General features: G+C 39.8%; 1 protein-coding gene across 1 annotated transcript; it reads right to left on the bottom strand.

Annotated features, from left to right (window-relative positions):
- Window positions 1–9,351: 9,351 nt before the first annotated feature.
- LOC118552906 (uncharacterized) lies at window positions 9,352–22,694 on the bottom strand. The gene is made up of 6 exons (XM_036119663.2): window positions 22,151–22,694; window positions 18,276–18,365; window positions 17,210–17,336; window positions 14,337–14,435; window positions 13,632–13,815; window positions 9,352–13,280 (listed from the first exon to the last, which is right to left on the bottom strand). The coding sequence occupies exons 2-6, from the start codon at window positions 18,321–18,323 to the stop codon at window positions 11,822–11,824; spliced, it is 1,917 nt and encodes a 638-aa protein (XP_035975556.1). The 5' UTR covers window positions 18,324–18,365; window positions 22,151–22,694; the 3' UTR covers window positions 9,352–11,821.
- Between the last annotated feature and the right edge of the window lie 127 nt (window positions 22,695–22,821).

Below are 22,821 nucleotides of genomic sequence, written 5' to 3'. Positions count from 1 at the left end.
CCTCTATGCTGGGGCATGACAAAGAAATGATGATCCATCACCCTTCTTATGCCTGTGAGTGATGAAGGTTCAGGCTCTGTTCTCAGGACGGGCAGGAAGACAGAGTCAGGTATGGACCCCTTGCTGCGTACACTGACTCTGGGAAGAGAAGACACACACACAGATCCAACCATGCTGGGACTGGCCAACTGAAAGTTTGCAGGGCAAAAGCCAATTATTTACAGTTATGTGGGCTTGAGAGCTCAATGCACAGAGCTCATAATTAACCAAATTGGTCTGTGTTCTCCCAATCTCTGAGGGCTTGTTAATATTAATGGGCCAAGATCATAGGAAAAGTAAATGTCCTTTGTAGGGTCTGAGGCCTTCCACTTCTCAGGAGGGATAGCGCCTGTACTCCTTCTGACTTTCAAGTTTCATACATCTTTTTTTTTTTTTTTTTTTTTTTAAAGATTTTATTTATTTATTTGAGAGAGAGAGCACATGAGAGGGGGGAGGGTCAGAGGGAGAAGCAGACTCCCTGCTGAGCAGGGAGCCCGATGCAGGACTCGATCCTGGGACTCCAGGATCATGACCTGAGCCGAAGGCAGTCGCTTAACCAACTGAGCCACCCAGGCGCCCACAAGTTTCATACATCTTAATAAAAAAACTCAGATTTAATTTTTAAGTTAACATACATAAACATGTGAGTTTATCAGTCATCAAATGCATTCAAATGACTGAGCACTTTAGGGAGAAGTAGGACTTCTATATCAAGAATCTGGTAGTATTTTTAAGTATTTTTTGGCTGAGATTAACATTTAGATCAGTGGACTTTGAGTAAAGCAGATTACCCTCTATGATGTAGGTGGGCCTTAACCAATCAGTTGAAGGCTTTAATAGAACAAAGATTGACCTCCCGGAGGAAGCAGGAATCTTTCCACCAGACTGTGTTTGGACTTGAACTGCAATTCTTCCTGTGTTTCCTGCCTGCTTAGCCTACCCTGCAAAATTTGGACTTAGCAAGCCTCCATAATCACGTGAACCGATTTCTTAAATCTCTCTCTATGTAAATATATACATATCCTGTTAGGTCTGTTTCTCTAGAGAATCCTAATACATTAATATTACTGTTGATATCTCATTTAACATTCTCCAACCAGGTGACACTTTCTTTTTCCTCATCAAACTTCAAAATTTAGAATGAGTGCTACTAATCAATTAGCACTATGCATAGAGGGGAAAACCTGGATGGAAAGGGGCCAGGAAGGTCCAGAGTAGCTATCTAGGAGTGGTGCTAATATCCTTGATATGAGTGGCACTGCAGATAATAGAAAGGGTATGGGATTTAAAGGCACAATTCCATCTGATCTTAGCAACAATTTAAGACCTGTGGTAAATCAGTGCACTTCAGGTTCCTCATCAGTGAAAAGGCAACCTATGGAATGGGAGAAAACATTTGCAAACCATATGTCCAATAATTGGTTAATCTCCAAAATATATAAGGAACTCCTACAACCCGATGGTAAACAAAAACAAACAACTAATAACCTGATTTTAAGAATGGGTTAAGGACTTAAATAGACATTTTTCCAAAGGAGATATACAAATAGCTAACACGTATATGAAAAGGTGCTCAATATCACTATTCATCAAAGAAATGCAAATCATATATATACAAAAGTGTATATATATACTATTATTCTGTATATATACTACTATACTTGTATAGTATATACTATTATATATATATTATACTACATATCTATTCAGCCTGAAGAAAGAAGGAAATTCTGTCATTTGAAACAACACGGGGGGCGCCTGGGTGGCTCAGTCGTTAAGTGTCTGCCTTCGGCTCAGGTCATGATCCCAGGGTCCTGGGATCGAGCCCCGCATCGGGCTCTCTGCTCAGCGGGGAGCCTGCTTCTCCCTCTCCCACTCCCCCTGCTTGTGTTCCCTCTGTCGCTGTCTCTCTCTGTCAAATAAATAAATAAAATCTTTAAAAAAAAAAAAAAAAAATGAAACAACACGGGTGAGCCTTAAGGATATTATGCTAAGTGAAATAAGCCAATCACAATGATAAATAATGCATGATTCCATTTATTTATCTAAAATAGTCAAATTCATAGAGTTAGAGTAGAATGGTGGCAGGAGGGGGAAATGGAGAGTTCCTAATCAAAGGGCATAAAGTTTCAGTCAAGCAAAACGAATAAGCTCTAGAGATGTACCATGTTGTACCTAAAGTCAATGGTAATATATGAGCACTTCAAAATTTGTTAAAAGAGTAGAGTTCATTCTTAGAGCCACAAATATTAACTGAGAAAATGGAAATACTACCAGATTCTTGATATAGAAGTCCTAATTCTCCCTAAATTGCTCAGTCATTTTAATGCATTTGATGACTGATTAAACTCACATGTTTTTTTAACATATTAAGGGGCTATTTATGGGGCGTCTGTGTGGCTCAGTCGTTAAGCATCTTCCTTCAGCTCAGGTCATGATCCCAGGGTCCTGGGATCGAGCCCTGCATCGGGCTCCGTGCTCAGCAGGAAGCCTGCTTCTCCCTCTCCCACTCCCCCTGCTTGTGTTCCCTCTCTCACTGTGTCTTTCTCTGTCAAATAAATAAATAAAATCTTTTAAAAAAAATTAAGGGGCTATTTAATGTTTAACAGAGATGTTTTTTGTTTTTGTTGCCTACTCTGTGCCGAAGATAGAATAGGCTCTGAGAAATCAGAAATGAGACTCAGTATTTCCCTCCACTCAGTATCTACATGTATATAAGGACAAAATAAAATGTCCTGTCAAAGATCTAGGGAAATCCGTACCTTCAGATCACAGGATATTTTAATCAAATAATATGAAACTAGCCTATTAATAATATCTGAAGTCTATTTTGAACTTTCTATACACATTCATCACATATATGGCTTCCACTATACTGTTTAATCCTTGCAACTAGAATGAAGGAGAAAGAAGACAGTTTAAGGAAAATGTAGGAGCAGGGAAAAAAGAGAGACATGCCCTAAACTATAATCGGCTGACCCTTCTATGATCCCTATCTTGATCTCAGCTGCCCTCCTACGTTCTATTACTATAGTCTAGCTGGTGGAAGGGGTACTCATTACTCCCCGTTGAGGTCTACCGGAAACCTGCCAAGTGACCTGGCAGGTGAAATGACAGACTGGGTTGGTAGGAGGGAATAATGGCTAGATGACCTGTGTCTGGAGTCTGGATGTGAGGATTCAAATCTGAATTCATACCCATTTTACCTCATGACCTAATACAAGTTATATTTAAATGCTGTGCTCCCTTATTCATCTGTAAAATGACGATGATGTGCAGTCCTCTTCCTTAGAGGGTGGTGGTTATGCAGATGAAATGAAACAAGCTACACAGAACACTTAGCTCAGAGCCTGCCATGTAGGAAGCCAATGAAAGTTAATGATATCATGCTTAAGGTCTTCATCATCCTCATCACTTCATAATTTTGGAGGGCTCAGCAACAGTTCAGAGACCGGTTTCCGCCATGGTAGAGCTAGAACCAGTGGGGGAGGAAAGCGGAACTCTGAATGAGGGTTCTTAGACTCTCACTAGAACCAGGAACATAAACTTCACAGTGCTTGGAGGGAAAACTTTGCATGTTGGTACCCTGCCATCTGTCTAACCCAAATGTCCTGCTTGCCTGACAATAAGGAAACAATGCTCCCCCAGCCCCTCCTCCATCCGCTGTCGCCCATGGCGCTCACTGGCTGCACTGTGACTTTGCATGAGCAAGGAGGAAGGGGGCTGCCCCTCTCCTGCCTGGTGAGCAAGAGTGGCTGAGGCTCTGTACCAAGGAATGGCAGACAGACAGACTCAGGCCAGGCCTCCTGGTGGAGGTTACTACTCCGGGAGGAGACACAGGTATGAAGCCCACTAGACAGGGAGTGGCAGCCTGAAAGGCTGGAAACACAGGCTGATTATGGAATTGTGGCCCGGAGATGTGGATGCAGAGCTCATAATTAGCTGAACTGGTCCATGAACTCCACTCCCCGAAGACTTCACAATCTTGGAGAACCATAGGAGGAAAAAGTGCCCTTGGTCCAGCTCAATGACTTCGGAGTGCCCCCTCTTCGCAGAGGGGAGTTCACTTGGCCTCCTCTAGGTACATATCCACAAGGGAGGCTCTTTCTGTAAAGATTATTTCCACTTAAAAATTCTATTGCAATTTTGATTTATTGAAATAGCATTGGTGATGAAATAATATCAGGAATATCGGCATCCTTATTAACATTTCCCACGCTAGAACCTGAAAAGACCTCCCTATTTGTACATTTATATGTCTGCAGGGAGAACTTCATTCTTTTCTTAATATAAGTACTTCTAATTCCTTATGGAGTTTATTCCTTGGTAATTTTTTTTCTTTGCTAATTTGAGTGACATTATTGGCTTCATTTGTTGCTAATTGATTTCTATTGCCATATTAGAAAACAATTAAATTGTAGGGCGCCTGGGTGGCTCAGTTGGTTGAGCGACTGCCTTCGGCTCAGGTCATGATCCTGGAGACCCAGGATCGAGTCCCGCATCGGGCTCCCTGCTCAGCGGGGAGTCTGCTTCCCCCTCTGACCCTCCCCCCTCTCATGTGCTCTCTCTCTCTCAAATAAATAAATAAAATCTTTTTAAAAAAAAAAAAAAAAAAGAAAACAATTAAATTGTATACTTCCATTATCTAGCACTCTTCTTTATTCTGTTTCATAGTTGTTTTTGAGTAGAATTATTTTATCTGAAATCACTCGTCATTGTTAAGAGTAAACACGTTGCAGCTATAAAGTGTTTCAAATCGTGCCTGACACAGTCAGTCAATAAACCTTTTGGTCAAATCAAGCTATCAGTATTTATATAATGCTAAGAATGTGTCCTCTGCATTCAAAGATAAAGCAATCTTGGTCTTTCATACTTTATTGACTGGATTCTCTTCTTCCCTGGTAACCACACTCCTTCCATAACACAGGGAGCCATATGATACAGATAGTTGAGAAGATACTTGGTGCTTGCCTAAAAGATGCCAAGTGAGGGTTACACCAGAATGCTGCCCAAAGCCCCACCTAACCCTATGAGTTCCCCATTCAACCACACCCAATCCTGCCTGTCCTGACTCTTCAGAATGCTTTGATCCCTGGAGGCAGTAGAGTGTAGTATTAAAAAGCCTGGGTTCTGGGGGCTCAGTGGGTTAAGTGCCTGCCTTCGGCTCGGGTCATGATCCCAGGGTCCTGGGATTGAGTCCCAAATCAGGCTCCCTGCTCAGTGGGGAGCCTGCATTTCCTTCTGCCTGCCTGCCCCTCTCTCTCTCTCTCACAAATAAAATCTTAAAAAAAAAAAAAAAAAGCCTGGGTTCTGGATTCAGACATAGTTCCTCCACATACTGTGTAATTCTGGGCAATTACTTGAGCTCATTTATGAATCTATTTCACCATGTGTATTATGTTGATGTAAGTATCTGCCTCATAAAATTTTGTGCTGATCAAATAAGTTAATACATGGACATTAAAACAGTGAATGACACAGCATAAAAGCTCATTAAATGTTAAATATTTTTTTTAGCCTTTTCTCTTTACATAAAACCAAACCAGCCCCCTTCTCTTCAAATCATCTCTGAATCAAACCTTCGTCCTCTAAACTCTTCCACAGTATAAAAACTTGAGGCAGTGAAGGAAGTGTTTCTGACCCCACAGAAATGATGTGATCCCTGCCCCCACCCCAGCCACTCCAGTAGCATCTCCTATATGCATCTGATGGTACTGAATGACTTTGATTTATGGCCGATGTTGATAATATATCTGCCTTAAACACAAAAACTTATTTCTTGTTCTTTGTCTATTTTTAACACCATACAGATTTTTAAAAATATATTAGCCTTAAAATATATTTTATAATTGAGGAAAATAACAAAAAAGCAACTATTAGTAAATTGAATCCAGCAATGTATAAAAGGAATCTCACACCACGACTGGAGACGTATTCCAGATGTGCAAGGCTGGTCCATTATCTGAAAATCAGTGTGATCCACCATATCAGCAGGCATGATCATATCAATTGATGCAGAAAAGGCATTTGACAAAACCCAAAACCTATATCCATGATTTTTTTTTTAACTCTGCAAACTAGGAAGAGGGGAACTTAACTTGATGAAAAGCACCTCAAGAAAACCCATGGTTAACATCTTAGCAATAAAAAAAGGACACAGCTTCACACAACAACTTGGATGTATCTCAAGGGGATTATGCTGAGTGAAAAAAAAGTCTGTCTCCAGAAGGTTACATACTATACGGTTTCTTTACATAACATTCTTGAAAAAAACCAAAATTATACAGATGGGAGAACATATTGGTAGTTGTTAGGGCTAGTGATGGAGACGTTTGGGTCTGAATACCAAGTAACTAAAGAGGTGTTTTTTTTTTACTTTTTATTTATTTGAGAGACAAAGAGTTAGCAAGAGAGAGCACGAGCAGGGGGAGGGGCAGAGGGAGAAGCAGACTCCCCGCTGAGCAGGGAGCCCGACGTGGGATGTGGGCTAGATCCCAGGACACTGGGATCATGACCTGGGCTGAAGGCAGATGCTTAGCCGACTGAGCCACCCAGGTGCCCAAGAGTTCTTTTGTGTGATGGAACAGTTCTGTATTCTGATCATGGTAGTAGGTCCATTCATCTACACGTGTTCAAACTGCAAAGAAACACACACACACACACACACACACACACACACACACACACACACATGCATCTCAAACTGGCAAAATTTAAGTAAGCTCTTGGATTTCCACTGGGGAAAACTGAGTGATGGATACATGGAATTTCCCCACACATATTTTTTCACAGGTTACTGTGAATCTGTAATTATTTCATAAAAAAAAAAATTAAACACACATACACACACCAAATTCAGGACCAGAAGGCTTAAGTGACTTTTCTAAAGTCACAGAGGTAGAGTTGGAAAGTGAAAACCATCAGGTGGCTTGACTCCCAGTCCAGTTTTCTTCCCATTCCACCAAGGAAGCCCCGTGACCTTAAGATAACAGGCACAGAAACAGTATTTTTCTGCATATATCTTGAGCACATTGCTACTGATAATGTGAATGGCAGAAAGTTCTGATTGGATAGGTTTATAAGCATAGCAGGAACAGGCACTGATATAAGCATCTACCTCAAAAGCTAGAATTAAATTAAACCCAAATAGAATAGAAGGGAATAAAACCAAAAATTAAAGAATCAGAAGGCAGAATAAAGTTGGTGTTTTGAAAAAATTAATATATCTAAATCCCTAACAGGATGAAGAAAAAGGAAGAGAACATATATATTACCAATATCAGAAATGAAAAGGGGATATAATGACAGTTTTCAGACATTAAAAGGGAATTACAGGATATTATGAATAAAATTTATGCCAACACATTTGAAAAGTTATGGAATGGACAGATACAATTTAGCAAAACTAACACAAGAACAAATTAAAAAACCTGAATAATCTTCTATTTATATTTGGTGTCATTCACCAGTGACACTATCTTACAAAAGCTTTCTGTGAAGAAAACCCGTAAGACAGATTGACTGGTGAGTTGTTCCAAACATATAAGGACTAAACTGGTTCAAATTTTATAGAAAGTCTTTCAGAACAGTTTCCAACTCCTTTTATGGGGCAATATAAACTTGACACAAAACACAGACAAGTACATGACAAGAAATTACAAGACAAACCTCTAATTAACAGAGAAATAATTTTTTTTAAGTCATATACTGAATCTAGCAAAATGAGAAGGCTAATTAGCCAATATATACCACGTCCAAATGTGGTTTATTCCAGGAAGACATGTTGTTTTACCATCTGAAAATCAAGGAATGTAGTAATTCACATTAACAAACTGAAGGATTTTTTTAAAGACCATGATACATGCAGAGAAGGCACTGGATAAAATATTCACTCACAATTAAAAAAAAAAAAAACTTGGCAAACTGGGAATAAAACAGTTCTCTTCGTTTTTAAAAGTAATCTATGAAAAACTTACAGCTATTATTATACTTATGAAATACTGAACATTTTCCCCTAAGATCAGGAACAGAGCAAAGATGTTCATTTTCATCATTTCTATTCATCACTGTAAAGCAATGAGGCAAAAAAAAAAAAAAAAGATGAAGTTTAGAAATCAAGTAAGACTTCCTTTTGTTATTGACAGGATTATACACAGAAAATCCAAAATAATCCACAAACTATTTGAATAATTCAAGTAATAATAATTTAATTTATAAATGTCACTGGATAAAAAGATCAATGTACAAAAAGAAATTGCAATTCATGCTAGCTAAAAAATTAAACAGGAAATAAATAAAAATATTTACAAAGCAAAACATACCACATACCTAGAAATAAATTAAACAAAGATATTCAAGTCCTCTACAATTAAACTACAAAACACTGTTGAGAGAAATTAAAGACAACCTAGGTAAATGGATGATTATGTTTAATTGGAAGACTCAATCTTGTAAAGATGTCAATTTCATTCAGGTAAGGGCATCGTCAATGCAATTCCAAGCACACTCTCAGCATATTTGTGAAAATTGATAAGGATGTTCTAAAAATAATATAGAAACAAATGAGGAATAGAGAAGGCAGGACAATCTTAGAGAATAAAAATGTTTTAAGTCTCACTACCAGATTTCTAAATGTACCGCGAAGCGACATAAAGCTTGAGAAGCCATCTTTAGCAATCTAAAGATATGTTAACAGATGGCACCTAACCTTTCTGAAAGGATTTCTAGAACTACTCAGCCCCTGCTGAGTTACCAGACTTCAGTTCCCTCCTGTTGTAAGACCCTAGTAAGCACAACATGCCAGCTGACAATATTACCCGACTTGCCCCCTGCTGCCTCCTCCCCTCTCCGTACACATCACACTCTGATTCAGTTGGTGCAAACTCTACTCTGGTTTCTGGATGAGCACAGGAGCCAGTCCTAAACAAATCAGAGTATTACATTCCTTTGGCCACAGTGATTAGATAACTATTGGCAAGTGAGCCAATCAGATCCTATTATAATGATCATACTGGAGTTGTTCAAAAAGACTATCACTCTTTTCTCCCTGAGACTTCAACCTAGAAAGAAAGCAGCCTGGATCTTCTGGGAACTACGGTAGAGAGAAATAGCCTGCCAGGAAGAATAGCTAAATGTAAGAAGATGCACAGCCAAGATACGGACACTGAACTCATCCAGATAACAGCTTTTTAGCCCCAGGATCCCAGCCATCCCCAAAGGACTTCTTCAATAATCAAACCAATAAATTCCCTTTATAGCTTATACATATGAGAAGAGTGAAAAGACAAGCCAGACACGGGGAAAAGTTATCTGCAATATATATATATATATATATAATCTACGTAAGTTATGAATATATGATATATAACACATGGTTTTATATATATGTATGTAACTAGACATAGAGATACACATACATACAATAGAAGACAAGTAACTAGAAGGAAACCCTTCAAATAAAAAAGGAACCAAAAATGGGTGAAATGCTTCAACAGGGTGCCCTCATAAAAGATATCCAAATAGCCAATAAGCACATAAAAAAGCATTTACCATCACTACATATCAGGTAACTGCAAACTAAAACTAAAGCAGGATATTACCATGTCCTCTGCTGGATGCCTAAGATTAGAAAGGGCTGGCCAACTAGGTGGAACAATTGGAATTTGCATGCATTGCTTTTAGGATGATAGGTGAAATCCACCTTTTTGAAAAACTGGAATACCTATTAAAACTAAAGCTAAAGTCTACCCTATGAGTCAGTGATCTCATTCCTACAAACAAAACATATACCGAGAGAAATAAGTGTAAGTCAGTAAAAAGAGTGATTAAAAGGCAAACTAGACATCATGCTGAGAAAAGAAGCCAAACATATAATTGTACATATTGTATTTAAGCACTTACATAAAGATCAAGAAGATCAAGAAGAAGCAAACCTAATAAACTGAATAAAAGTCAAATTGCGGTTTCCTCTGTGGAGCAATTATTGAGAAGGCAGATAAATAAACTTTCTGGAATCCTGGGAATGTTCTGTTTACCGGGGTACGTACATAAGTGAAATTTCATCAAGCTATACACTTAAGATTAGCACATGTCGTGCACAGTAGCGTATATATGCTTTACTAAAACAGCAGAAAATGATGAAGGGAAAGTGGCATAGGTCTACTTTCAGAAATAAACGGGAAATATAATGGAAGGGAAAAGTGTAGCTAGATGTACCCGAAGAAGCACAGACCAAAGAACTTTCATCTTTCTCAAATAAAAAAGCAGAAAAATCTGAAGGTGTCAAATATAAATCTTCCTCCACTAAAATAGGACGATGCCCTGTCTGATGCTTACCTCACTTATACCTAATTTTCCTTACTGTCCACAGCCCTGCTTGCTGGAGATGCCAGTGGATTTGCACAGATGTCCTTCCCCTTGAGCAAAGTGACGTGATGGGATTGCACTACACAAATAACAATCCTGCTCCAAAATGGGGCCACCTCTATAGAGCCAGTTGATGTGCCAGAGGGACTGTCAGATCAGCAAAAGGACAATGCTGGAACTTGCCAGAAAACCTAAGAAGCTGTGTATGACTGTGATGGAGGAACTTATGGAAAGGTCTATGGAGCTGCTGCCTCTGACTTTACTGAAGTAAAAGCATTTAATGTTCTGTTTCAAGCTAGTGTTGATTGGTGGGTCCGATCATCAGGAAAATGAGCCGGACACTGAAGCTCACCAGGCCCCTATGTGTCTGTCTCCATCCTATGGCCCCACTAAACAAAGAATAATAGCTTCTTCCCGCTGCCTTCCAATTCTCATGCAAACTCTGTTTCAGACAACTCTAACCTGGGACTGGATAAGGAAATGATTCTGAGAAATGGAGTCCCAACCATGTCCAAATTAACACACACAAGCCAGCTCAACCAACTTTACTTCTAGCTTTCTTGTCACAAGGTCCCTTTTTAAACTCAAAACACTGGGTCCAATTCCTAGCCATGAGCAAGGACAGAGAAAATACAAAAACAATGTATTAGATGCGACTCTTCTTTTGAGAACTTGCCCTTATTAATTTCTGTTAAAATGGATTATTAGACAGAAAAAGCTTTTAACAATAAAAACTGATTACCTCAAAAACTTTAGGTTCTTTTAGTTAAAAAAAGAAAAAAAAGGGAAAAAAATTGGGTAGGCAGTTTCCAGTATCTGCCATACTAGAAATGACCAATTACAAGAAAAAAATTACAAAAGAAATTACAAATACCAAAGTGTTGATACCATAACAGGTGTGATACTGCACACCTGGAGAACAGTGAGTATTAATTAGATACTAATTAAAAAAAAAAAAAAAAGACCACTCCTGCCTGCATTTGAAAAACACCTTGAATCCCCTATGGGTCCAAAAGATTTTGTAACGTAAAGAACATTTACATCTTGGCCGAAATAAAAGTACCTATAATAAAATGTGGTTAGAGCTGAAAAGGTATTAGAGGAAAATTCATCACCTTAAATATTCGTATCAGAAAACAGAAACCGATTATCAATGAGCCAGCAGTCCACTTTACAGGTGAGGCCCTGATCCGTGCTTCTCGTGTGAATTTTCTTGCACGCCAGAAGTGACATTCCCGACACGAAGGCATTCCCACAAGGTGTACGGACACAGGTTTCTCTCAGCTGTGAGTTCTCAAGTCATCAAACAGATACGCAACACTTTCTTGCCTTCTTACATTCATGGCGCATCTCCACAACGTTCCAGATATGCTGTGAGGTGAAAACGCCTTGCAGACATTCCCACATTTCACACCGTTTATACATTTTCCCTAGTGTGAGTTTTCACATGTCTTCGAAAGTAGGCAGGACACACAAAGGCTTTCCCACATTCCTTACATTCATATGGTTTCTCTCCAGTGTGGCTTCTTACATGTCTTCGAAAGGATGAGGGACAACTGAAGGCTTTCCCACATTCCAGACATTCGAAGGGTTTCTCGCCAGTGTGCATCCTTGCATGGACAGTAAGGTATGAAGAATGGCGAAAGGCTTTCCCACATTCCTTACATTCATAGGGTTTCTCCCCAGTATGTGTTCTCATGTGGATCCTCAGAGCTGAGGGATAAATAAAGGCTTTGCCACATTTCTTACATTCATAAGGTTTCTCTCCAGTGTGAGTTCTTATATGTACTGTAAGGTGGGAGGAACTAATAAAGGCTTTCCCACATTCTTTACATTCATAAGGCTTCTCTCCAGTGTGAGTTCTTAAGTGTTCAGTGAGGGATGAGGAACGGCTAAAGGCCTTCCCACATTCCTTACATTCATATTGTATCTTTCCAGTGTGATCTCTCACGTGTGCTCTGAAGGATGAGGGACAACTAAAGGCTTTTCCACATTCCTTACATTCATAGGGTTTCTCTCTACTTTGATTTTTCACATGCGTATTAAGGGAAGTGGGAAGATAGAAGGCTTTTCCACATTCCAGGCATTCATAGGGTTTCTCTCCAGTGTGTTTTCTCATATGGATACTTAAGGAGGAGGGACAATTGTAGGCTTTCCCACATTCCTTACATTTATAGGGTTTCTCTCCTGTGTGTGTTCTGACGTGTACAGTGAGTTTTGAGGACTCGCTGAAGGCCTTCCCACACTCTTTACATTCGTAAGGCTTCTCTCCAGTATGAATTCTTATATGTATTATAAGGTGAGAAGAAGAACTAAAGGCCTTCCCACATTCCTTACATTCATATGGCTTATCTCCACTGTGAATTCTTTTGTGTTTGGAGAGTGAGGAAGAACAGCTAAACGCCTTCCCACATTCCCTACATTCATAAGGCTTATCTCCACTGTGAATCCTTTTGTGTTCTGTCAGGGATGAAGAACAGCTAAAGGTTTTTGCACATTCCTTACATTCATAGCTCGTCTTTCCAGTGTGAATCTTCATATGTGCCCTAAAGAAGGAAGAACAACCGAAGGTTTTTGTACATTCTTTACATTCGTAAGGTTTCCCTTCAGTGGGATTTTTCACATGCTTCTTAAAACAAGCAAGAAAATGGAAAGCTTTCCCACATTCTTTACATTGATAGGGTTTGCTTCCAGTGTGAGACCTGATGTGATTCTTAAGGGATAAATGATCCATGAAGGCCTTTTTACACTCATGGCATTCATAGGACTTCACTTCAGTAGTTCTCTTGAGTATATTAAGATGTGAAATTTGGCTGCAGTCTTGTCCACACTGATTTTCTTCATTACATTCATAGATGGTCTCCACAACTGGACTTCTTTTAAAAATAAAAGCACATTATTAGTAATAAATATACTTTTATCATTTTCAGTGACTACATTTTCTGCCCTGTCAAGTTACAAGTTCAAAGTCCTCACAGAAGGGTCTACAATAGCCAATATTATCACTGAGGTTTTTTTGACATACAATTTTTCTGGTAATTGCTTATAATTGAACTATGTGTCAAACATTGAAGATCTCAATGTCATTTTTGGGGAAAAAAATCTTAGAAAAATTCTTTACGAAATCACAATTTTTGACCAAGTTCTAGGTACACGTTTTTTAAGTTTTATGACATTTTAAGATTCTCTCCAGAGGCATGACTTTTTCTTTTTTGAATGGCACTCACCTCAAATGTCTCTCATGGTTTTTGTTCTGATAACAAATACCATGGTATTCCCAGTTTTTGTGTAAAATGGATGAGCAAGAATCATTCCTTTTGAATCTTACTATTTTCTGTTCACTGGATATTCTTTGTCCATAAATATCTTGTGGAGCTACTAATTCATTAGTTTTAAGTTGAATCTCAAAACCTGAAACAAAAAAGCAAAGGCACCTATAAGGAAAAGGACTTCTGGCAACGTAGCTGTTTCAGGACTTTGGTAATATACACAGGGTCAAAATTGTAAGCAAGAAATAATTCCAGGAAGACTGAGACTTATAGTAACACAAATAAGGTATTATTAGGAGAACAAAGGGCACCTGGCTGGCTCAGTCAGAAGAGCATGCAACACTTGATCTTGGGGTCATGAGTTCGAGCCCTATGCGGGTTGTAAAGATGGCTTAAATAAAAGCTAAAAAGGAAAACAAAACAAAAAGGAACCAGTTCCTTCCTAAAATGCACATGACCAAATACTAACTTACAAGAAGAAATATGGACTGTCTTTCCCAAGAACAAGGAAAGTGTGAGAATACTGATAAAAAGTCAAAATAGTAATCTAAGGTATCTAGAAGATCACACCCCTCAAACAAAGCAAAGTTTTGTTTTGCTTTTATTTGATTTTTACAAACGTAATATCCCCCAACCAGGACAGTTTCTCCCAGGGATTCTTGCCTTCCTGGTGCTCCCCCTGGATAGGTCCTCTTTCCACTGTCTCCAGGTCCTCCTCTTGTTTCCACTGAGAGATCAGATATGGTGTGTGCAGTGGATACCCTGTTAATGCAGAAAGGCTTATCATGAGGGAAAACAATGAGGAACCATAAACATTTCCATGAGACAGGGTCAAAATTTTGCTCTTCTGATACTGTAATTATGGGCAAGAGAAAACTGAATTTCTACAAAATGTTTGTCAAAAGTTTTTTTAAAGCAGGAGCAGGATGGGGGAGTAGACAATGACACAGACAATGACACAGCCTCTGATTTCTAGAACTGATGTGATATTCATTACCTAAACTTCAATATTAGAAGCTGGTCTGATACAGCCAGGATATTTCGTTCTCCTATTGCACATTAATAATCTCACAGAATACCAATCTTAAACAAGATTACTCTGAGACCATGATAAAATTAAACAAAATAAGGCCACTACATAATTTAATCTAAGGATGACCCCCCCCCAAAAAAAGTCACTGTGCCACCCATAAAATACTCAATAATAAAATTTCTACCTCTTTTTGTCAGCATCCAATCTAAAGTGACCACCTGGACTGGGTTGAACAGTGTCCCTTGAAAATATATGTCCAAACAGATCAATGAAACAGAATAGAGAGCCCAGAAATAGACCTACATAAACATAGTCAGCTCATCTTTGACAAAGGATCAAAGGCAATACGCGAAGAAGACAGTCTTTTCAAAAGAGACCGAAACAACTAGCCATCAACATGCAAGAAAATTAATCTAGACACAGACTTTTACACTCTTCACAAAAATCAACCCAAAATGGATCACATGGATCAAAGACCTAAATGTAAAATGCAAAACTATGAAATTCCTCAAGGGAAACATCATATGAAGAGATAGTCCCATATGTCATCAGGAAAATGCAAATTAAAACAATGAAAAACCACCACACACCTATGAGAACAGCTAAAATCCATAACACTGACACCAACAAATGCTGGCAAGGCTGTAGAACAGGAACTCTCATTCATTGCTGGGGGGAATGCGAAATGGTACAGCACTTTGGAAGACAGTTTGGCAGCTTCTTACAAAACTAATCTTACTATATGATCAGGCAATCACACTCCTTGGAATTTACCCAGAGGAGCTGAAAACATGTCCACACAAAAACCTGCACATGCATGTTTTACTGCAGCTTTATTCACAACTGCCCAAACTTAGAAACAATTAAGATGTCCTTCAGAGGGTGAATGGATGAATAAAACTGCGGTACACCCAGACAATGAAATATTATTCTGAATTAAAAAGAAATGAATTATCAAGCCACGTAAAGACATGAAAGAAGCATAAATGCATATTGCTAAGTGAAAGAAACCACTGAAAAGTCTATATACCGTATGATTCCAACTATATGACATTCTAGAAAAGCCAAAACTACGGGGACAATAAAAAGATCAGTGGTTGCCACAGGTTAGCGAGGAAGGAGATGAACTGATGAGGCAAAGAGGATTTTTAGGGCAGTGAAATTACTCTAAATGATACTATAATGATGTATACCACTACATATTTGTCCAAACCACAGAATGTATTCTGTGTTGAATGACTTCACCAAGAGTGAATCCTAATGTATAAACTATGGACTCAGGGTGATGATGATGATGATGTGTCGATTCAGGTTCATCAATTGTAACAAATGTGCCACTCTGGTAGGAGACGCTGATAGTGGAAGCGGCTGTACCCATATGGGAGCAGGGCACACACGAGAAGTCTCTGTATCTACCACTCACATCTGCTGTGAATCTACAACTGCTCTAAAAAAAAGTAAGTGTATCAAAACAAAATGTCATGTCCACTTGAAAGCTCAGAATGTTACTTTATTTGGAAATAGGGTCTTTGTAGCTATAATCAAGTAAAGATGGAGTTATACTGGATTAGGGTGGGTTTTAAATCCATTGATTAGAGTCCTTATAGGGAGGGGCATAGAGACAAAGGGGAAAAGGCCATGTGAGGACAAAGGCAAAGATTAGAATGATCTAGCTGCATGGGGCACCTGGCGGGCTCAGCCGGTAGAGCATGCGACTCTTGATCTCGGGTTTGTGGGTTCTAGCCCCACATTGGGTGTAGAGATCACCTAAAAATAAAATCTTTAAAAAAATAGAAAAGAATGATATCACTGCAAACTAAGAAATGCCAAGTATTGCTGGCAACCACCGAGGCTAGGAAGAGATTTCTCCCATAGAGCCTTCAGAAGGAGCATGGTCCTACTGACACCTTGTTTGTACTTCCAGTCTCCAGAAATGTGAAAAAATACGTTTCTGTTTTTATCCACAGTTTGTGGTACTTTGTTATGAAAGGCCTAGGAAACCAATACAGCCTACTTCCACAGACCCATCCCCAAATCACTCACCCAAAGTACAAACCCTGTAATATGTACTTTTTAACACCTTCTTTCTGAGACACACCACAGTTCCCCATGTCATATGTTCTCCCTCCCTGCACTGTGTAATAACCCTCCTCTTGTTTACATGTATGTTTCTGAGTAAAGACCATTGACATCATTAAAATTCCCATAAGGACCCAAACCATAAACCTCCCTAAGGCCCAAAGTGACCCCTGAAGTCTATGCCAGCACTTTCAACACTTAATAAGCCTCAAGGCTTTTAACCACAAGAGAAAGAAAAAGGCAGTTCACTACACAGATGTTTATTTTCATGGTGAAGCCACTAGACTTAAAGTTCCTTGGGGTCTGTGACCATGTCGGTCTTATTTACCAATTCATTCCTATTCCTCAGCCTAAATCCTAGAACAAGGTCAATTAGTAAAATTGTTTTCTAAACAACTAAATGAAGGAACGTTGCCCTTCTTACCTAGGGAGGCCAGGTTCTGAAAGTTTTCCAGCATCACATCTCTGTAAAGGCTCCTCTGAGCAAAATCCAGCAGAGCCCACTCCTCCTGGGTGAAGTCCACGGCCACATCCTCAAAGACCACAGAGTCCTAAAACATCCCACATATATTCTTTTCAGAAAGGTGCCCACTCTCCCCACGTGTGCAGGAAGATCGATGAGGTTGCTAATACTGGGAAACTGAGAATCAATTCACAGGAAGTTCTGAAGATTTTATGGTCTCCCAACATCTACCCTAGAATTCAGACACCAGATCTTTCTCTTTATACCCATTACATCCTTCCTAACTGACCCCATCCAGTCTATGTATCTAACCACACTTCTAAAACACCAAATTTATCTCTTGCACAGTTTGATGGTGACCATTTCCAATCTTATGATCCAGGACAGTCCAGAGCCTACAAGAAATGACAGAAATGCTCTAGAGATGAAATAATTTCCGCACGGACACCAGCAATTCCTTGTTACACAAACAATTTCACCTGCTTCCTTCTTTCCCAGCACAGCACTCAGCACAACATGAAAGACTGGGTCAAATCCAAGTGAGGTTTAAATGCATAAAAACACACTGAGGAACAGGGAGCTTTTCTTTCTTTCTTTTTATTTCTTTCTTTCTTTCTTTTCTTTCTTTCATTATCTATCTATCTATCTATCTATCTATCTTCCCACAAACCTGAGGCCCAGGAGCTTGCAGAAATATAAATTTCACCTCAGGCCCACAGCTGGCCATATTGTATTCTAGGCCAGGGGTCAGCAAACTATAGCACATGGGCTGAATCCAGCCTACTATTTGCTTATGTAAAGTTTTATTGGAACACAATAAAACATTTGTTTATGTACTGTCTGTGGCTGCTTTCAAACTAAATTGGCGGTTTAATTGCAATAGAAACTCTTTAGCCTTCAACGCCTAAGACACTTACAATGTGGCCCAATAGAGAAATAGATCACTAACAACTGCTCTAAACAATTAGGAGGTCAAGGACCTGGTGGAATGGAAAATTCTTTTGGAGAATTATTAGCTCCTACTTACCTGTGTCATATTTTTCTGTAACTCTGCAACTTTTCTTTCTTCTTCCATGTTCCCTTCATGAAGAAAGTCAAGAGTACTGAGAAGTTAGAGCTGAGGCAGGAGAAAGAAAACACGAGAATCCAGGTCTCCCCACAATTTCCACAACTCATGAGCCTGGATGTTGCAGCATATCCGTTATGAGGGATCACTCCCCTCAAAACACACACACACACACACACACACACACACACACGTATAAAGCATACCCCCAAGACACCCAACCAAATACACACTGATCTTGTAAGGAGATGGAGTAATCTTATCTCCTCTAGAGCTAAAAAAGCATTGCTGGGGTCCTTGCTAATTTAAAAAAAAAAAAAAAGGTTAAAAAAGGTTGAGTCCCATGTTCTAAGTTAACTGAAATCTAAAAAAGTTTAGCTGTCAGTTTTCCCATGATAATGACAAACAAAAAACAGCAGACAATGCCTACAACCATAACTTTGACACTGTGTCAAATCCAAAAAAAGCATTTATAGATGTAACTTCTGGGGGCTCCACTCCCCGTATTTCTTACTTCTGCACCATTGGCAGCTAACAGGAATTACTGCTCAGCCCCTGACCACTGAACCCTCCCCTCCGTGGGCTGCAGGGCCTCTGAAACTTGATTTTTGCGAAAAAGCATCAACAGACTGAATTCCACATGTAGGAGGCAGGGAAGACTGCCATGCTGTGACTCTCATCCTAAATTGTGCCTACACAGTACAGAAGAGCAGAACAAGAATACCTGAAGGGAAGTTAGCAACATGTCATCTCCGATAGTAATATCTGCAGCTCTATTACATAAATTTAAAATAATGAAAACACAACAGTTTTTTCCATGCAGTGGATCAAGTAGTATATTTTAAAACTGAAAAAATCACAACATTCTTTACTAAATTAATAACGTGCCATTTAAGCAACCATGATGTGAGAATGATCTTGCAAAGAGCTTTTCTTTCATAGAAGCTCTGCAAATCAGGTATTATTACAACCAGTTTATAGTTGAGAAATCTGAGAATCAATTAACCATACACTCAATGTTACCGAGTCAGAAAGCTGCTGAGGTGTATGTAACACAGGGCGTATTACATAGACAGATGTGTGAATGCAGGCCTGTTTGTCTTCAAAGCCTAAACTCCCAATGAGTGTATTTCTGAACATATACCTTACAATATAGTTGTTAGTGAGGCCCTTATTACTAACATTACCAGAGTCTAGCCTAGAACCCTGCTGTGCACTACGGAAAGTAGGCAAATGAAGTATTCTATTTAAATGTTTTATCTTGGGGCGCCTGGGTGGCTCAGCTGGTTAAGTGTCTGGCTCTTGATTTCAGCTCAGGTCATGATCTCAGGGTCGAGAGATCAAGCCCTGCATCAGGCTCTGTGCTCTGTGCAAAGTCTGTTTGTCTCTCTCCCTGTGCTCCTCTCTGGGGGGGAGAAATAAATAAATAAATAAATAAATAAATAAATAAATAAATAAATAAATAAATTCCTCTTAAAAATAAATAAATAAATGTTTTATCTTTGAGCTCCTCTAGACTAAGCCCCCCCCCCCTTTTTTAAAGATTTTATTTATTTATTTGACAGAGAGAGACATGGTGAGAGAGGGAACACAAGCAGGGGTAGTGGGAGAGGGAGAAGCAGATTCCCCGCGGAGCAGGGAGCCCGATGCGGGGCTCGATCCCAGGACCCTGGGATCATGACCTGAGCCGAAGGCAGACGCTTAACGACTGAGCCACCCAGGTGCCTCTAAGCCCCCTTTTTTGAGCAAGGACACTTCCCTTAAGGCCCCTATCTCTTGCTCCTTCATTTCATATTTACTTAGGTAATATTTACCCCAATCCCACTACATACAGTCACAGGGGATACAGCACTGAACAAAACAGAAAAATCCTGAAGGACATGGATGTTATAATCATTTGAGGGAGGGCAGTAAATGAACAAAATGTATCAGGTGTGGTATATGATACATAATAAGGCAGCACATTACCGGGATAAAGAGGCACATACACATTTATTTTTAGCCAGTTAGGACTACTTTTGTGGCCGGGAAGAAGCAGAAAATTAAAAGAAGTGTTTCAGATAACACTGGAAATCCACAGTTGGTGTGGTACATATATTTACATATTTATATGAATATCATCAACTCCCAGAGAAAATAAAATCAGTATGAGTGGGCTAACCATTAACTTAAAGGATGGAAAAAGAACAGCATAAAGGTTTAGAAAAATGAAAATAGGACAAAATTAATATTTTTAAAAAACTAATAAAAAGAATCATAAAAATGAACAATGTGTCCTTTGAAAACTAATGAAATCAACAAAGCTTTAGCAATTTTAACAACAGAGCATAGACAAAGAGTTATGAATGAGTCATAATCACAGATGTTGAAGGGAGAATACAACAAAAATGTTAAGAGAATATACACGAAAATGTACATATAATGAATGAATTTCTAGAAAGAAGTACAACTTTCTGGCAATGATCTAAAATAAATACAAAACTTGATTACATCCAATCCTAAAAGAAAAAAAAAAACAAAACAGTAGTTTAAAACATGCCCACAAAGGAAATATGAATTACAAATTGTTTCACAGGCAACTTCACCAAATAAGTAAAGGATTCATAATTCCATTGTAGGGATGGAAAATACTGTTTTCCTGAGTGTTTCCAAGCCAAAAAAGTACAACTCAAAACAAAACAGGAAAGCTCTCATTCACACATATGAATGCAAAATAATATAAAAGTTTTAGTACAGTCAAGAATTGAATAATGAGGGTATAATCACAAACCAAGTTCATTTCCTCCTAGGAATGAAAGGTGGTTAAAAATGAAATCCTCAATTAATATAATCATCACATTAATATTAAAAGATCATATGGCTCTTCCTCTTAGATACAAAATAGTTAACGATCTATATCAATATCCATTGCTGATCATTTAACCCATTAGAACTAGAGAATAACTTTAATTAGGAAAAAATAATTATCATCTACAACACCTACAGCAAACATCTTTTTTTTTTTTTTAAAGGAGGCTCAGTGCCCAGTGTGGAGCCTAGCAGAGCTTGAATTCACGACCCTGTGATCAAGACCTGAGCTGAGACCAAGACATTATGACTGGGGTCACCTGGGTAGCTCAGTCGGTTAAGCGCGGTACTCTTGATTTTGGTTCAGGTCTTTTTTTTTTTTTTTTTAAGATTTTATTTTATTTTATTTTATTTGAGAGAGAGTGAGCGAGAAAGAGAGCACAAGCCAGGGGGAGAGGCAGAGGGAGAAGCAGACTCTCTGCTGAACAGGGAGCCCGACGCGGGGCTCGATCCCAGAACCCTGGGATCATGACCTGAGCCAAAAGCAGACGGTTAACCAACTGAGCCACCCAGGCGCCCCAGGTTCAAGTCTTGATCTCAGGGTTGTGAGATCCAGTCCCAGAGATCGGGGTGGGGCTCGGGGAGTCCGCTTAAGATTCTCTCTCTCCCTCCCCTCGCTCTCTCTCAAAAAAAAAAAAAAAAAAAAGTCAGACACTTAACTGAGCCATCCAGGCGCCCCACAAGCATCCTATTTAAATGCTGAAATGATAGAATAATTCCCTCTGGGATCAGGAACAAGGCAAGGATGCAAATTATATGCTATTCTAGTACTGTCTGTCCACTGGAGTGGAGGTCCTAGCAAACACACTAAAGAAATAAAAAAGAATGCACGGTACAGGAATAAAAGAGAAAACGCTGAAAATGGCACATGATCTCACTCTCGGTGTGAAATTCAAAATCATCTACAGATAAATGATTAAAATTTATAGCTGCATTCGACGATGAAGGGGGTTACAGAGATACTAAGTAATCAGTTCACATTTATGTACCTGAATATAATGTATCAAACTGATGCCCGCAGGCAAGGTAAAATTCACGGATGAAATATCTCCTGCACCAGGAGGGGAGATGGGAACGGAGTTGAGGCAAATGTCACCCCGTGCTCACCGAACACGCCGAAATCCACTGACCAGCGTACAGACGAGGTGGAGGCGCTCGTCCCCGTGACCGAATGGCAGGGATGCTTTTACTTTCCGAAAAGACAGCAAAGGATGCTTTGGAAGGCCGATTACATACGAGGGTGGTTTTCTAACTCTAGCCTGCAGCCGACTCAACCCGGCTGCTGCACGCAGCCCAGAGCTCCGGATTCAGTGAGTTTGGGACGAGCCGCGGCCGGGGGTGGCCCCCGGCGCTGGGTTCCGGCGGGGGCAGGGGGCACGGCCAGGGCGGCGGTCCTCCCAATGCCTACCTCTCCCCCTCCCGCAGGCCGGACCTGAGGCTGGTCTGACCGAGCCGGGAAGGACGCGCCGAACTGAGGCAAAACACTAGCCCAGACGCGAGGGGAGGATCGCGGAGATATGGCCGCCAACTCGCGCACGCGCAAGAGCGCATTTCTGCTTCCGGTTTCTGATCCGCGCACAGCGTAAGGGGCGGGGCTTCGGGAGCTGAGAGTTAAAGACTAGCGGCGACCTGCCCCTGACCCCTTCATGGGCTGGGGTAA

Source organism: Halichoerus grypus, chromosome 1 (assembly GCF_964656455.1).
Source record: "Halichoerus grypus chromosome 1, mHalGry1.hap1.1, whole genome shotgun sequence".
Taxonomy (NCBI): domain Eukaryota; kingdom Metazoa; phylum Chordata; class Mammalia; order Carnivora; family Phocidae; genus Halichoerus; species Halichoerus grypus.
The sequence above is the reverse complement of the archived record's forward strand: the minus strand, read 5'-3'. Positions and strand labels throughout refer to the sequence as shown.

Excerpts from the sequence above, each read along its gene's own strand:
- LOC118552906 (XM_036119663.2), bottom strand. The coding sequence starts at position 18,323 with ATGGAAGAAGAAAGAAAAGTTGCAGAGTTACAGAAAAATATGACACAG. Across the intron at positions 14,436-17,209 it reads TCAGAACCTGGCCTCCCTAG|GGTATCCACTGCACACACCA; the intron begins GTAAGAAGGGCA and ends CTGCATTAACAG. Across the intron at positions 13,281-13,631 it reads AACCATGAGAGACATTTGAG|AAGTCCAGTTGTGGAGACCA; the intron begins GTGAGTGCCATT and ends TATTTTTAAAAG.